The 15,888-nt window shown below is 41.0% G+C and overlaps 1 protein-coding gene across 1 annotated transcript in view; it reads left to right on the forward strand.

Moving 5' to 3' along the window:
- Positions 1-11,986, forward strand: part of ZSWIM7 (zinc finger, SWIM-type containing 7) — an 18,598-nt gene extending 6,612 nt beyond the window's left edge. The window contains exons 3-5 of the mRNA XM_006875923.1: positions 3,198-3,300; positions 10,455-10,559; positions 11,858-11,986. Of these exons, the coding sequence (XP_006875985.1) occupies positions 3,198-3,300; positions 10,455-10,559; positions 11,858-11,986 (337 nt within the window). The remainder of the gene's footprint in view (positions 1-3,197; positions 3,301-10,454; positions 10,560-11,857) is intronic.
- The last annotated feature ends 3,902 nt before the right edge of the window (positions 11,987-15,888 follow it).

Below are 15,888 nucleotides of genomic sequence, written 5' to 3' on the forward strand. Positions count from 1 at the left end.
ACGGCACTTAACAACCACATACTAGTGGTTATCTTACACAGGTGGAAGGGAGATAGAATTTAGGGAATTTTCTCTGTTTGTAAAATATTTTACATTATTTTTTATATTACTACTTTAAAAACAAGAAAATAGACAAAGAATATAAATGGCCAAAAACTCTGTAAACAAAAGATAAATCTTACTAGCAACCATAAAAATACCAAAAATTTAAATAATAAGGTAACTTTTCCTTTGTAAAACTGGGAACAACAAAAAAAGATAATTGCAGATTTTGGCAAGAATATGGGGAAAGAGATCACTGAAACCCTGCTGGTACAACTATAACTTGGAAGATTAGACAGTGTTGTTGTTGTTGTTATGTGCCATCCAGTCAGTTCCAACTCATAGTGACTTGAGGTGGTGACTGAATAGAACCTGCCCCACCAAGTTCCCTAGACTAGTCTTTACACGAGCCAGTTACCAGGTCTCGCTCTCCTAGGGAGCTACTATGGGTTTGAACTGCTGACCTTTTGGGAGCGGTGAAGCACTTAACCATTGCACCACCACAGCAAGAAGAGTTCTAAAATGCACATGTTCTGGGACCCAAAAATTCAACTTATAGCACTATATCCCAAGCAAGTAATGATAGATTTTCATAAAGCTTTTGCACTGAGCATAGTCACTCCAGTATTGTTTATGGTAGCAAAACCCAGAAACATTCTGATTGTCCAAAAAGGAAGTTGGGGGGGAGGGGGCGGAAATAAAGTGTAATTCATCCTCTTTACAGTGGAATTCTTTGCAGCCATTAAAAATGATATAGAAAAATATTTAGTGCATTCAGAAGATGTTCACAATATGTTATAAAGTGGACAGAGAAGGTTTAGAGCCATATTTTTAAATTAACTGATTATTTCTAAATAAGGTTATCACCACATTTTTTCTATTTTCATGGTCTAACCTTTGATATCTTCAATGTAAAAAAAATAAATAAAAGTCTTTCCTGTTTACCCATGAAGTCCTGGTATGGTGCTGTAGGATAAGCACTGGACTGCTAAATGCAAGGTTGGTGGTTCAAACCACCAACCACTCAGAAACCCTATAAAGGGTCACTATGAGTCGGAACCAACTCAACAGCACTTAACAACAACATTCACCAATAGTTTGTTGTATATGAGACAAGTTTTTGGAAAATGAAGAAGTTGAACATTTAAAATTTAAAACCTTAGTACTTTTGACTTCCTCTTCTATGTGGGTTCTTTAAAAGATAAACGTTCAACCCAGCCATTTTCTTTTCCAGTTTAAAAAGTAACTTATTATTTTAAAAAAACGTTTTTAGAAATAAAAACATTAAAATTATCAATAATCATGCCAAGCAGTGATCATCACTGATAACATTTTGGTTTATTGTCTTTGTTTAATTATTAAACTTTTTATTTTGAGATAATTATAGATTGTAAAGAACAATTGTTAACATGGTTGCATGTTTTTAAATATGCAGTTTTATGCCCAACCTAACATTCTATCATAAGAAATTTCTCACATGTTAAATTTTTTCCTGATATACCATTCAACATTTTAACCTTACTACTAATCCATATGATAAGCACTGGACTGTGAAGCACAAGGTCTGTAGTTTGAGCCCGCCAGCTGTTCCAAGGGAGAAAGATGAGGCTTTCTGCTCCCGCAAAGATTTAAAGCCTTGGAAACCTTATACAAGATCACTATGAGTCAGATTATTTGCTCAGCACACAGGTTGAATAAATACGATGAAAGAATACAACCCTGTCGCAAACCTTTCTTAATTTTAAACCATTCAGTATTCCCATGTTCCATTCAAACAACTGCCTCTTAGTCTATGTACAGATTCCTCATGAGCACAATTAATTGTTCAGGAATACTTATACTTTGCAGTGTTGTCTATAGCTTGTCATGATCCACACAATTGAAAACCTTTGTGTTGTTAATGCCATTGCATCGGTTCCAACTCTTAGAGACCCTGTATAAGGTTCCTGAGGAGTGGCTGGTGAGTTTAAGCCGCTGACCTTGCTGTTCAAACCGACCTTGCAGTCCAGCAATTAACCCACAATGCCAAAGGGTACTTTAAAATATAGTATGTACAAAAGATGGGATTTTTTTTTTCAGAAGTTGAATAAAAAGAAATATATGTAAACAATGCATCATTTGCAAAAATACATTGAGTAGACTGAACACTTAATTGTGCTCATGAGGAAGGAACTTGTGCACAGACCAAGAGGCAGTTGTTTGAACAGGGAACACCAAATAGTTTAAAATTAGGAAATGTGTTTGTCAGAGTTGTATTCTTTCACCATACTTATTCAATCTGTACCAAGATCAAATAATTCAAGAAGCTGGATTACATGAAGGAAAAGATGGCATCAGGAATGGAGGAAAAAAATACATTGAGTAGAGAAAAACAAGTTGCTTAAAAGAAGCCTATGTTGTTGTTGTTGTTGTTAAGTGCCGTCGAGTCGGTTCCGACCCATAGCGACCCTGTACAGGGTTCCCGAGGCTGTAAATCTTTACAGGAACAGAACGCCTTATCTTTCTCCCACGGAGCGGCTGGTAGTTTCGAACTGCTGGCCTTAAGGTTCGCAGCCCGATTTGTAACCACTACACTACCAGAGCTCCTATAATAACGTTAGTAGGAAGGAAATCAGCAATGATAGTGGTTGACTCAGGAATGAAGGAAGGATGGAGAGAAATATTTTTAAAAAAAGCACTAGGAAGAAGTATATTAGTTGTTCCAGCTACCATCAAGTTGTTTCCTACCCATTGAGGCCCATGTGTGTCAGAGTAGAACTGTGCTCTGTACGATCTTCAGTAGCTGATTTTTCAGAAGTAGACCTCTAGACCTTTTTCCAAGGCGCCTCTGGGTGGAAACAAACTGCCAGCCTTTCTGTTAGCAGCCAAGGGCTTCCCTGTTTGCACCTCCCAGGGAAGAAGTAACAAATGGGGTTTTCTTGCAATATGGTTAGCTCCTGTTGGTTTAAAAAAGTTGATTTAAAGTATATGAACAATGTTAACATTCAATAGTTCTGGTGGAGGTTGGTACATAGGATTTTAGTGTATTATTATCTTTTTTCAAATTAAACTAAGTTGAATTTTTTTATTGTTGAGGCTGGTGGTCCTTTGGGTCAAGTTAGTGAAGTTCATTGTGTGATTCAGTGCCCCTAATCTGAAGCTTTTCTATTTTCCAGGCTCAAGTTTATCTTTGGCTCATCAGCCGTCCAGGCCTTGGACTTAGTTGACCGGCAGTCCATCACCTTACTCTCATCTCCTAGTGGGAGGCGTGTATATCAGGTAGAAATCTAGAGGTGGGGGTAATCTCTAAGGAAATTCTTAGGACATGGGTTTTCATGCATCTCTACGACACTCGTGACTAGCTTTAGTATTTCCTGGCTTACTGAATAGCATTTGACCCAAATTAATAAGATTAACCTATTAATAATTAAAATAATATAAATAATGGCTTACTAACTTTTTCCAGTAGCATTGTATAGAGCTAGAAATGATGTGAAGTGGCTCTTTTTTCAGGTCTTTGGGAGTTTAGCCAACTTTTGCTTTCCCATTATTTGAAAATAGAGATGATTTTTTTCTCCTTACATGAGTTGATTGACATCTTCACTTTGTTCATTATCTCTTCCTTACAATTAAATGCCAGAATGCATTTTGAGATCCTCCAAAATGCTCAGATCACCTGTCAGAAATGATCTTTCAAACTATTGTCCAGAAGTATTTATTAAAGGTCAGACTGTGCTGAATGCAAGCCATCTGCTTGGACCTAGTTTTCCCCTCTCAAAGCTTAGATTTGTGAAGTAACTACCTCTTACCAGACTCTGAAGTACTTTCACATCTGGCACCTGGAATTCATAACTGTTGCTCCATGCTGCCTATCATATAATTTGAGACTTGAGTAAAGGCTATATAAATAATAGGCCAGACTCCATCCGCCCGCTACTCTTCCAGGTTTAGCTATATGAGACATTGTTAAGTAGAGTTGGAACTTAGGGAAGGAGAAACTTGTTAATGGTCTTGTGGTGCAGTGAGTTACTAAACATGGTCCTTGTAACCAGTCTTTGTAACTCCCACCAAATGATGGTATGGGATATGCAAATGAGGTACTTATCACCCATCAAAGTCATGGATTGAATCATGTCTTCCCAAAATATGTGTCAACCTGGCTCGGCTATGATTTTCAGTGGTTTGGCAGTTATGTGATGATGTAGTTTAATAATTATGTTAGGATGTAATGTGGAAGTTATGTAATGTAATAATGATCATCCCCCGTGATATGATCTGACATAATTATCCTTCATTTGTGATGTATTATGAATCCTGACTTTTATGTGGTAACGAGACAGGACTAGCCTATGTTAATGATGATTGAATTATATTTGTTTTATTAATGAAGCAGGATTAACATAGGATTCAACGCTCTCGTTCAAGTCATAGCCCTGATCCTCTCTGTGTAAGAGGAGTTTCCATGGGGTATGGCCTGCATCACTATTTATCTTACAAAAGGTAAAAGGAGAGAGAAGCAAGCAGAGGACCTCAGTACCACCAAGGAAGCAGAGTTAGGAACAGAATGCATCCTTGGGCACTGAGACCCTTGTAGACCTGGGGAAGATTGATGCTATGACCTGTGTAAGTCTCCAAGGAACTCTGGGCTCAGAGATGCTGAAAGGAGACAAGGACCTTACCCCAGAGCAGATAGAGAAAGCCTTCCATTAGATCCGGCTCCCTAAACTTGGCCATCCTAACCTGAGAACACAGATTCATTAGGTAAAGCTATCTACCTGTAGTTCTGTTAGAGCGGCACTAGAGAGCTAGTGTCTAAGGGGGCTGGGCAGCTTTCTAATGATGCACCCATATGGAGGTGGTGGTTTCGGTTCCAACCTATGGCAACCCTGTACAGGGTTTCCAATGAGTAGCTAGTGGGCTTGAACCACCGATTTTGCTGTTCAAACTGACTTTGCAGTCCAGCGCATTAACCCATAATGCCACCCCAGGACTCCCACCATATGGAGGTAGAGGCATGCAAATAAAGTATATGGAACCCTATTGAGGGGATTGGTCACTTTTACCATCCCGCTATGCTTTAAAAGAGCCATTCCAGAAGCGGACGAGGGGACCAGACTACCACCAAGAAAGAAGATGTGGAAGCGGAGTACATTTTATGGACCCAAGATCCCTGCACTGAGAAGGTTCTGGTTCCAGGAGACAGCTGTCATACCGGAGACAGCAAGAAGCTTTGGCAGAGTCGTGGTGACAGCAGAAGCAGCCAAACCTGGAGACTCTTGGGAGACAGCACAGTGGGCCTCCAGGCACTTATTGATGAAGTCTCATAGTACTTGCCTCATTGGAAGGAAGGCCAGGCCAGCCCAGCCAGAGAGGCTCCAGGGGTCTAAGGGTCAGAGAAAGGCCTGCCTACGGACAAGTCAGAGAAGAGACTGTACAGATTAAAAAACTGTACATCTTTCCTGACCTGGTCTGTAACCTGTCTCATCAGTAATAAGCCCCATTAATTGTGAGTATCTTCTGAATTCCATGTAGCTGTTGCAAGTATGGAATTATGGAGTCCAGCAGAGGAGTAGAGAGTGCCCGGGGAGGCAATGCTTGTGTCACAACTGGTAAAATGGTTGGAGGAGGTATGTGAGTGTCTGGCCCCAGCTGTGGATTGATGATCTTGATTCTCCTTCCTCTCTGTAAAGTTAGAGGTCAGCTGCCCCCACCTCATCATTTTTATGGGTCTCCAAAGTTTTATTTCTGTCATGGAAGCGGGGGGAAGAAGCTGCTATTTTGTATGTAATCCAGGCTTTCCTGAAGACCAGAAAGGGGAAGATGGTCATAGTTTGAATCCTGGTTTATCTATGATTAACTTCTTGGAGCTGAGAGTATGTATGTCAGGTACCTCTGAGTGTGAATTATTTGAACAAAGTCATCTTGGGCAAATAGGGGCCTATATTTAGTAAATGAATTGGCCATTCCACATTGCAGCATAACTTCATTCACATGGGCAAAATCTTCATAAGTTTCTTCATCACGGAAAAAGTAGTAGTAGTTAGTGTTAAAAGGAGCGTAGTGGTTACAAGTCAGGCTGCTAACTAGTTCAAAACTACCAGAGCAGATGAGGCTTTCTGCTCCCGTAAAGATTTACAGCATTGGAAACCCTATGCAGTGTCGTTATGAGTCGGAACGGACTTCATGGCACACCACCACCACCACCACCACCACCACCACCACCAATTAGCGTTGAATGCTGTAGTTAACAATTTTGAATGGCATTTGCTTACTCAAAAGAGGTTGCCTATTAGAATTTTCTCATGGTAAGCTTAGGGTTCTAAGTAGTCAGAGCTGAGAAATAATATCGCATGTACTTGAAGAGGTATGTCTTGTCCTTCTTGGTGTTTTTGTTTTTTTTTTAATTTTGTGACTTGACGGTGTTTTTATGTAGCTAAAATATTCTAGCATTTCCTAAAAGGGCCTTCAGTTACCCTTCTGTCTTTTACTGTCAGATTATTTTGTCTTAGTTCCAATATCAGTGTAACACCTGACCTGAGCAAGCAGACTTCCAACTTCCTCTAGTTATGTGATCTAATGATTAGATAAGATCATGATTTTGTTTTAAAATATTTTCATTATTACTGACTTTTTGTTCCTCCCAGTGGTCACTATGAGTTGTTTAGTTTTCTTCATTTACTTCCTGTTTTATTAGTCATAAAAAATGGTAACTTCCTAGAATTGTGACAGTCAATTTGGACTTTGTAGGTATCTTATATACCCTCAAATTGACCTGACTACCATCATTGTAGGGGGCCCTGATATGGTGCTGTAGGATAAGTATTGGACTGCTAACCACAGTAACCAAAGGTTGGCAGTTCAAACCCATTAGCTGCTCTCGGAAACCGTATACAGGGTCAATGAGACAGAACTGACTCGACCGCACACGACAATGACCATCATTGTATGGGGAGCGCGGGGGCTTTGTAGGATAAACACTGGACTGCGAACCACAAGATGAGTGATTTGAGCTCTCTACCACTCCAGCAGGAGAAAGATGAGGTTTTCTTGCTCCCACAAAGATTTATAGCCTCAGATAACTTATACAGGGTCACTATGAATCAGAATTAACTGGAGTTTGGGTGAATTCAAGGGTTTTCTGAGCTGATAACGTTGAGTCAACCTTCTAACATTTATACTGCCCTCTAGGGTTAGTGTGTAAGTCATCATGTTGCTGTTGCCTGAGATGCTTTTGATACCTTCTTTGATTCACTCAGGAACGGGGAGGGTGCATCCACGGGAAAGGTTGTTATACAGTGGCACAATGGCCCCAAGTCTCCAAGGCCTCAAAAGTCATTTTCTATCATTCATGCTGCATACCATCACATGTCAGTTATGCCTCTGCTCAGAACATCTTCACTCCATGGTCCCAGTTGTTGGAGTCGCCCCCATGTAGATCATTGGGGTGGGGGAGCCTCATGGCAGACGATGAGAGAGGATGACACACACCAATTTGTAATGTTTTTGCGTGGTTACTCAAATGTACTGGCTAAGCCAGATCGCAGAGTCAGCCTGTATTTAACAGGGCAGGGATGTATAATCCCGTTGCAGAGAGAAGCACAGAACACTGGGGAATGCAGTTTACCACTGTGAAGGGTCCTAAGAGGCTTGGAGGGCTGATCATCTAGGTGGGTCACACCCACACACACACACCCACACACACACACCCAGAGAACTAACTGACAGCAGTCAGCTTACTCCAAGTGAGTTTCCTACAAGTCCAGTCATGGACCTGAGTGTCCTCTTTCCTGCATGCTTCATTTGTTTAAAAGCTCTCCTTCTGGGGATAAACATTCCAGGCGATGAGTGGGAGAATGAGGAGTAATTCCTGGAAGATAAGGTCATTTTTCCATTGACGGGTCAATGAACTGAATTAGATGATCCCTGAGGTCAATTTCCAGTTCTAAACATTTCTCAGATTTTACCTGATTACTAGGTTCACTAGTGGTCTATTACTGGATAAGTAAAAAGTAGATTCAAAGTTCACCATCTCTTTACAGTATTGACTGCTTCAGGCAGTTGAACATTTTATTTTGAGTCCTGGTCAGCCTTTGAAAGGATCAGGCAAGGAAGGATTGGGGACCCACAATAAGAAGGAACCAGTGAACCATTCAAGCCAGTGTATAATTCCAGAGGCATATATGTCTGCTCAAGCTTAAACCTAGAGAGAAATGCCTCAGAAGAGAACTAAAGGAAGAAAAAATACCAAGTTTTATTCATTGGTAATAGTTTGAACACTCAAGAATCATTCATGTCACTGCTGGTCTTGGTGGCTTTTCTTCCAGGATTAAGTGGGAAACCATCTATGAATGTTCTCCATTGACATTTCCAGACACTCTAGGGAAATTCCTCCACTGATTCTCAGTGGTATATCATAAGTGATGCAACATATCTGTACCACAAGGTAGGAAATAATAAGGTTTGGTTTTTATACTACCTAATTTGTAACTGGTTGAAATCCTCTAAGGATTCAGTAGGTATCTTATTTCTCATTAATTGGCTATTTCTGGTCATCTAGCAACCCCATAAAGGAGTCCTGGTATGGCGCTGTGGGCTAATGCGTCACACTACAGTCATTTGAATTGCAAGGTCAGTGGTTGAAGCTCACTAGCTTCTCCTTGGAAACCCTATACAGGGTCGCTGTGGGTCCGAATTGACTCAGAAGCACTTAACAACAACAGCCCCATAAGGGATTTTGCGGTTAGTCCAAAATCTGTATTGGCATGTTGTTGTTAAGTGTCATCTAGTTGGTTCCAATTCCTAGCGACCCTGCACAGGGTGTCCAAGGAGCGGCTGGTGAGTTTGAAACGCCAACGTTGTGTTAGCAGTCCAGTACTTACCCTACAGCCTCACGCCAGGACACCACGATGTTAATCACCAGACATGTTAGAAACATGTGCAGAACACATATTAGTTACTATTTCTTTGGTTGTAGCCTTACCTGTTACTTGTTGAGGAGTCGGAGGGAAGAAGGGAGTGCTGACACTGTAATGATAAGGTCTGGCTTTTTGAACGATTGAAATTGCCATCGGAAAGCCTGAAACTGATTTGAAGGCCCCGTGGCATATCCCTCAGCAGCAATTCATTATAAGATAACCCCCAAGATGCTTCTACCTCCCTTGGAAACTAATGATAATTTTACACCTCCAATTTGGAAATGAATTCTAGGAATAAAGCTCCCTCAATGAAGCCCTCCATGGTTATGTCCATTACATTGCAGGTACTTTATCCTTGCCCCATAACCAAAAACCCACTGCCCTCAAATCAGTCTGATTGATCTATTTCCCGTTGTTGTTAAGTGCCATTGAGTTGGTTCCAACCCATAGTGCCCTACATAAGGTTTCCAAAGAGTTACTGGTGAGCTTGAAAGCTTTAAAGCGACTTTGCAGTAACTCTCCTTTTTGTCCCTTTTGACTGCTGCCAAGGTTGTTTGATCTTGAACTTGCCCTCTTAACTAGGTTCTGATGTGGTGCTGTAGGATAAAGCATTGGACCGACCATAGGTCAGTTTGAACTACAAGGTTGGCAGTTCAAACTCACCAGCTGCTCTTTGGGAACCCTTAGGAATATTAAGGTGTGTTTTTTTACTACCTAATTTTTAACTGGCTGAAATCTTCTAAGGATACAGTAGGTATCGTATTTCTCGTTAATTGGCCATTTCTGGTCATCTAGCAACCCCACAAGGGATTTTGCTGTTAGTCCAAAATCTGTACTGGCATGTTGTTACGTGTCATCGTGTTAGTTCTAACTCATAGCGACCCTGCACAGGGTGTCCAAGTGAGCGGCTTGGAACCAACTCGACGGCACTTAACAACAGCAACAATATATCTGAGGTCTTTCTTTCCACCTCTGGATGAGTAGACAGACCACCCACAGCTTGCTTTTTCCCCCGAGAACCTCCGTCTGGTGTAGCTGAGGCATCCCTTTTGCAGGGTTCTTTGCTTTATTGTCTCCCCAAAAGCCTATTCCCACTTTCTTTTTCTCAAGACTGTCTTCCTGTTCACTCTACATGATTTGGTAGTTTTCATAGGTGTGTGGTAGATGCTTTAGAAATTACAGATGTGCTATGAAACATCAGTTTTTATGAGCATACACAGCCCATGGGGGTGCCCTATGAATCACTAAGTATAGGAATAAAACGGTCTTTGTGGGTGGTCTAACTAAGCCTGAAACTCCTCAGTTCTGTTGTATGATTTCATCAAATAAAGAGCACTGAGAGATGAGGAAGAATCTTCACAGAGGGAAGTTGAGTTTCCTGTTTTATATAAAGCAGTTCTTCCCAGAGCAATTTAAAGAGCAACTCTGAGCTATCATATAAATAAATACAAGGGAAGAACTTGGTTTTCCAGCACACTTTGTGATCCTATCTGATCCGATCTGTCCTTTTCTTTCTAGGTACTTGGAAGTTCTGGTAAGACTTACATATGTTTGGTGTCTTGTCATTACTGCTCATGTCCTGCATTTGCCTTCTCAGTGCTCCGGAAGAGTGACCGCCTACTGGTGAGGATGGGGAAGGCTCTTCCCTTACAACTGAATTAGGGAGTTTGCCCTTATTGTGTGGTTTGAGAGATGTATACCATAGAGATTTTACTACATGTTGAAACAAACTATCGTTTATTATCCTTGACTATATAGCTTGTCATCTCTTTTGGATTTACCTTCTGAAAACAAGATCATTTTGTAAGCAATCAGTTTCCTGCCTTTTATTATTATTATTTAAAAGGTTGAAGCTTTGAGAAGCACAATAAGGAAATCCCTAAAGTTGTCACTAAGGAATTAAACAGCCCAATAAGGAATTAGGAGCTGAATTGGAGATGGTCAGCTTTGCAAATCCCCAACTTCAGCTGAGAGCTAGTGTCTTCCCACACTAGCTATCAGCCTGGAACTTGGTTGCACTTGTCTTTTGCATGGGTCAAAGAGCACAGTGATTCCTCTGTCAATTTCATAGGAGGCCAGAGCATCTAGAATGGGACACACTCATGTATCTCCTTATTCCAAAGGAAAAGGCACTAGTCATCTGAGAGTAGTAGTTGTTAAGTCCTGTCAGAAAAGAAAATTATAGCAGCCACTGTGTTCTTCCCTTCCTTAAGGCAGAACTTCTTAAAAGTAGAAAACATCTTGGGAACTGAGTGGCAAGTTGGGTATCCCATTGTACATGAGGCCATGTTTATTTCAGCTGTAACATGACAATAGTGACCCGAATTCCATCAAGATCTAAAGCTCTGTCCTGTAGTTGTCCCCATTGTCTCCTTAGAGGTATGTGCAGGCACATATATATGAGTTTTGCTGCCACTTCCTCCCCTCTATTCCACCCCCTCTCCCCCTCCCCAGGAAATATCACAGTGGTTAAGAGATGAACTCTGAGCACATGATTAAAATGGGGATAATACCAGCCCTCATAGGGTAGCTGTCAGATTTAAATGAGCAAATTTAAAAGAGGCACTTAGCCGGACAGTGCCTCAAAGAATATTAGTCATTACCTTTCTGAAGGTAAGGAAAATGAAGTCCAACTTAGGACAAACATAAGGAGCCTGTCTTGGTTTTCACCTTTGGTTACACTATGTAAACTCTTGCCAACTGGAGCTACCCTATCTCCCAAAGCAGCAGGCAAAGCAACTCCTTTGCCCCTCTCACTTTTTCAGAGAATACTTTGGTCTGATCTTCCTTTTTGGCAGTTTTTAGACCATAAGCTGAAGGCCCATAAGTAGTATATCCCAGTACGTTCCCACTAGACATAATGATAGCTGGCTAGCACTGACCCTGCCCGATTCTAATAGGCCGGTGTGTTTATATTCCAGTGCAAGCATCTCTTGGCAGTTTATCTTTGTCAAGTAATGGGCACCTGCCAGCAACTAAGCGTCTCTGACAAGCAGTTGACTGACATATTACTGACTGAGGAGGAAGAAGAACATAAAGGTACAAATTGAGCATCATTATCTTTTTAAAATAGAAGTCCCATTGAGAAATATGTTTAAAATAGTCATGGTACACACATGGAAGACGGCTGGAATGGATCACTCAAAGGTTTCTTGTTGCTGTGAATCCTTGGTCTCTTTTCCCTCCTGGCTTGCGGGAGGAGCTGAGCGTTGGACCCATAGTGTATGCTTAGAAAGTCTGTACAAGTCTCCCCATGAAAAATCCAACCAGTGTTGGATAAAATCATTTTCCTGGATGGAATCAGGCAGGTTATACGCCGAAAAAAATCCTAATACCATGTAGGAGTCAAAGTTGGTTGGATGTAGGCCATTCTGAATAAGGTAATATTTTAAAAGATTGTTTTTTTCCCTTGGGTTCAGAAAATTGTTCTGCAGCAGTCAAAGATCAGAGCACACAGATATGACTAAATAGCAACCAGACGATAAATACAATTAAAGAGGTAAAGTTTTAGTAAGCTCCAAGCATCTGTGGTATTGGTGTCAAAACAGCTTAAGTAGTTAAATGCCATTGATTCAGTTCCAACTCATAGAGACCCCAAGTGTAACAGAACAAAACACTGCCCAGTCCTGTGCCATCCTCAGTCATCCCGGTCTGCGCCTGTTGTAGCCATAGTGTCTGCCGTCTTGCTGAAGGTGTTCCTCTTTTTCATGGATCCTCTACCACATATGATGTCCTCCAGGGATTGGTCCCTCCTGGTGACACACACAAGGCATATGGGGCAGAGGTTCAACATCCTCACTTCTAAGGAGCACTTTGGCTGTACATCTTCCAACACAAATCTGTTCATTTCTCTAGCAGTCCATGGTATAGCGAATATTCTTGACCAACACCATAATTCAAAGCTCAAGTTGTTGTTAAGTACCGTCAAGTTGGTTCTGACTCATAGAGATACTATGTAGGGTTTCTGAGGAGTGGCTGGTAGGTTTGAACCATCGACTTTGTGGTTAGCAGTCCAGCACTTATCCTACAGTGCCACACCAGGACTCCAAAACTTAAGTGGTGGTGATGGTTATGTGCCATGGAGTTGGTTCCGACTCATAGCGACCTCGTACAGGGTTTCCAAGGCTGTAAATTTTTACGGGAGCAGAAAGCCTCATCTTTCTCCCATGGAACAGCTGGTAGTTTCAAACTGCTGAGCTTGCGGTTTGCAGCCCAATTTGTAACCACTACGCTGTCAGAGCTCCTTAAAGCTTAAGTAGAGAGGTGCTAACCAGAACAAAAGAAGTGTTACTGTTCTGTATGCATTTCTGAGCCTTGTAACAGACCAAATATGGGCCAGGACTCAAAATCATATCCTGAAAAGAAGCTCTAGAGATTTTCAGTCTGAAGAAAAGGCAAATGATGCTGTTATATGGAGTGAGATGGGACTCATTCAGACTCCATGAGAAAGCAAGGGAGTAATGGAGACAGCTTTCAGTATAGAAAGAGAACTTCTTAATAGGTAAGCGGTTCACAGCCACAATAGGATCCTAGAAGGACAAGGATTTCCTGTCTCTGGAAAGGTTCAATAAACTTGTTGGGATAAGACAAAAGATTAAAGCAGTGAACAAATAGATAAACTAGATGATCCAGGTAGGAGGATCTCACTCTCTAGATAGTAGACACTTGTTAATTTTGTGATATCAAAGTTAACACTTAATGATGGTGAAGAGTAGACAGTTTGACAAAGGTAAATGATGTCACTTAAAAAGGACCTGTTGGGAATTGCTACTGGAACTGACTCAACAGCATTTAACAAGAACATAGCACAAAAAATTTTGAAACAGCAAAAACAACCAAAAAATGTGTGAGAAGATGTGTGTTTGTATGTAGGCATATATACATAAGGTGGTAGTGTGCTATGGAGTCGGTTCTGACTCACAGCGACCCTACATAGGGTTTCCAAGGGTATGAATCTTTACAGGAGCAGAAAACCTCATCTTTCTTCAGAAAGTATTGCTACATGGGTTCCAGTTTATGCACGCGTGGGTCAGTCTAGACAAAACGTTTCCATGTGTCTCTGCTACCAGTGGTAGGCAAGCTCTCTCAGTAATACACTTGTCTTAGTTTCATCAGGGTACCTTCAAAGTAGAGCACCAGTCCAAACAGTGGCTTCCCAGAGGATCTGCTGAGCCAGTTAAATTCAAGTCACAGGGGTCTGTTAAAAAGGTTCTGGTGGCTGTTTGGGGATTCCACACAGGTCAATCACAGGAACTTATTATGAGTTTCTTAAAGGTACTTTTTAAAAAATTGAAAACTGCAATTGGTGAGAAAAAGGCCAGGAAAGTTGTGCCAAGGAATTGTTTTCCATCACGACAAAGAGCCTGCTTGATTTTGGATGGGAGCAAGGGCTGTCCTATGAGAATTTCACTGGGAACCTTTACCTCATGCACCCCCACAGCCCTGATCTTGCCCCTTCAGATGTCATTTTGTTCTCAAAGCTCAAAGAACATTTAAAAGGAACATGATTTGAGTCTCCCAAGGATGCCCAAACTGCCGTTTTGCTGGGGTGTAAATTAAAGAGCACAGAATTATTTGGAGACGGGTTAGAGAGAAGGAAAGACTGCTTTCAGAAGTATATAGACCTAGATGGAAGATATGTGTTGAAAAACAATAGCTTCATATTTTGATATTTTTGTTTAATGAAGGTTTCTATGATTTTGTACCAGTACTTTCTGACTCACCCTCATGTGTGTGTATTGGATAAGTACTAGACTGCTAACTATAAGGTTGGCAATTCAAACCCATCAGCTGCTCCTCAGAAACCCTATGCAGGGTCGCTATGAGTCAAAACTGACTCCACAGCACTTACCAACAACATACATGGGTGTGTATGGATACATATATGGGTGTGTATCTGTGAGCAGTCCTAGGGGCACAGTAGTGTATCTACTAAGTGAAAGTTTGTCGGTTCCAAACTCCTATGGGCAAAGGATTGTGACAATCTGCTTCCATAAAGATTTCAGCCTTAAAAACCTTATGACATAGTCCTACTTTGTCTTCCAGAGTCATTAAGAGTTGGAATCAATTTGATGGCAACAGGTTTGGTTTTGGTGTTTATGTGTCTGCATCTGTTAACTGTATGCTCACACAATCATATACCTAATAAAGTACATGGGGGCACAGTTATAGAGACTTTCTTAGACATAACCAAATACTTTGTTATGTTCTGCATCCTAGTTTGGTGAGTTGTGTCTGGGGTCTTAAAAGCAAGCCTCACAAGTGGCCATGTAACGTACAACTGTTGCTCTCAACTCATTTGAAACAAAAGTGGAAGAAGGAACGAAAGGCTCAAAGAAGAAACTAGTCTACACGACAGACTGTCCATGCAGACTGTGGCCTCTTCTATTTTGAAACCAGAAGAACGAGATGGTACCTGGCTACTACTACAGACTGTTCTAATTAGAGCCACAGTAGATGGACCCTGATAGAATGGGAGAAAATGGGAAACACCAGCTCATAGTTCTTTATGGGGAAAAAACCAAACAGACCTACTGGATGGGTTGAGACTGGAGGAGTTCCCAAGTCTACTGCTGTAAGGTCCTCGTCAGACCTTGAACTGAAGCAAACCCTTGAGATTACCTTGTAGCTAAATAACAAATTGGCTCAAAAACAATGAATATTACCCGTAAGTACTATGTTCCTTTTTAAAAAAATCCCCTATATGAGTACAAATGGTAGACAATTACTGTAAAACAAAGGTGAGAATGTAACAGGCAGGGAAACTAGATTATTAGAAATGGAAACATTGAGAACAGAAACAGACTGTTCACACATTGTAAAAAATGTAACCAGTGTCACTGAAGAAGCTATGTAGAAATTACTGAATGGGAACCTTAAACTGAAAACACAATATTGTTAAAATAAATAAATAAATACATGACTTTACAGCCTACAAAGCCTTCACTCCACG

The sequence above is a fragment of the Chrysochloris asiatica genome, unplaced genomic scaffold (assembly GCF_000296735.1).
Source record: "Chrysochloris asiatica unplaced genomic scaffold, ChrAsi1.0 scaffold00346, whole genome shotgun sequence".
Taxonomy (NCBI): domain Eukaryota; kingdom Metazoa; phylum Chordata; class Mammalia; order Afrosoricida; family Chrysochloridae; genus Chrysochloris; species Chrysochloris asiatica.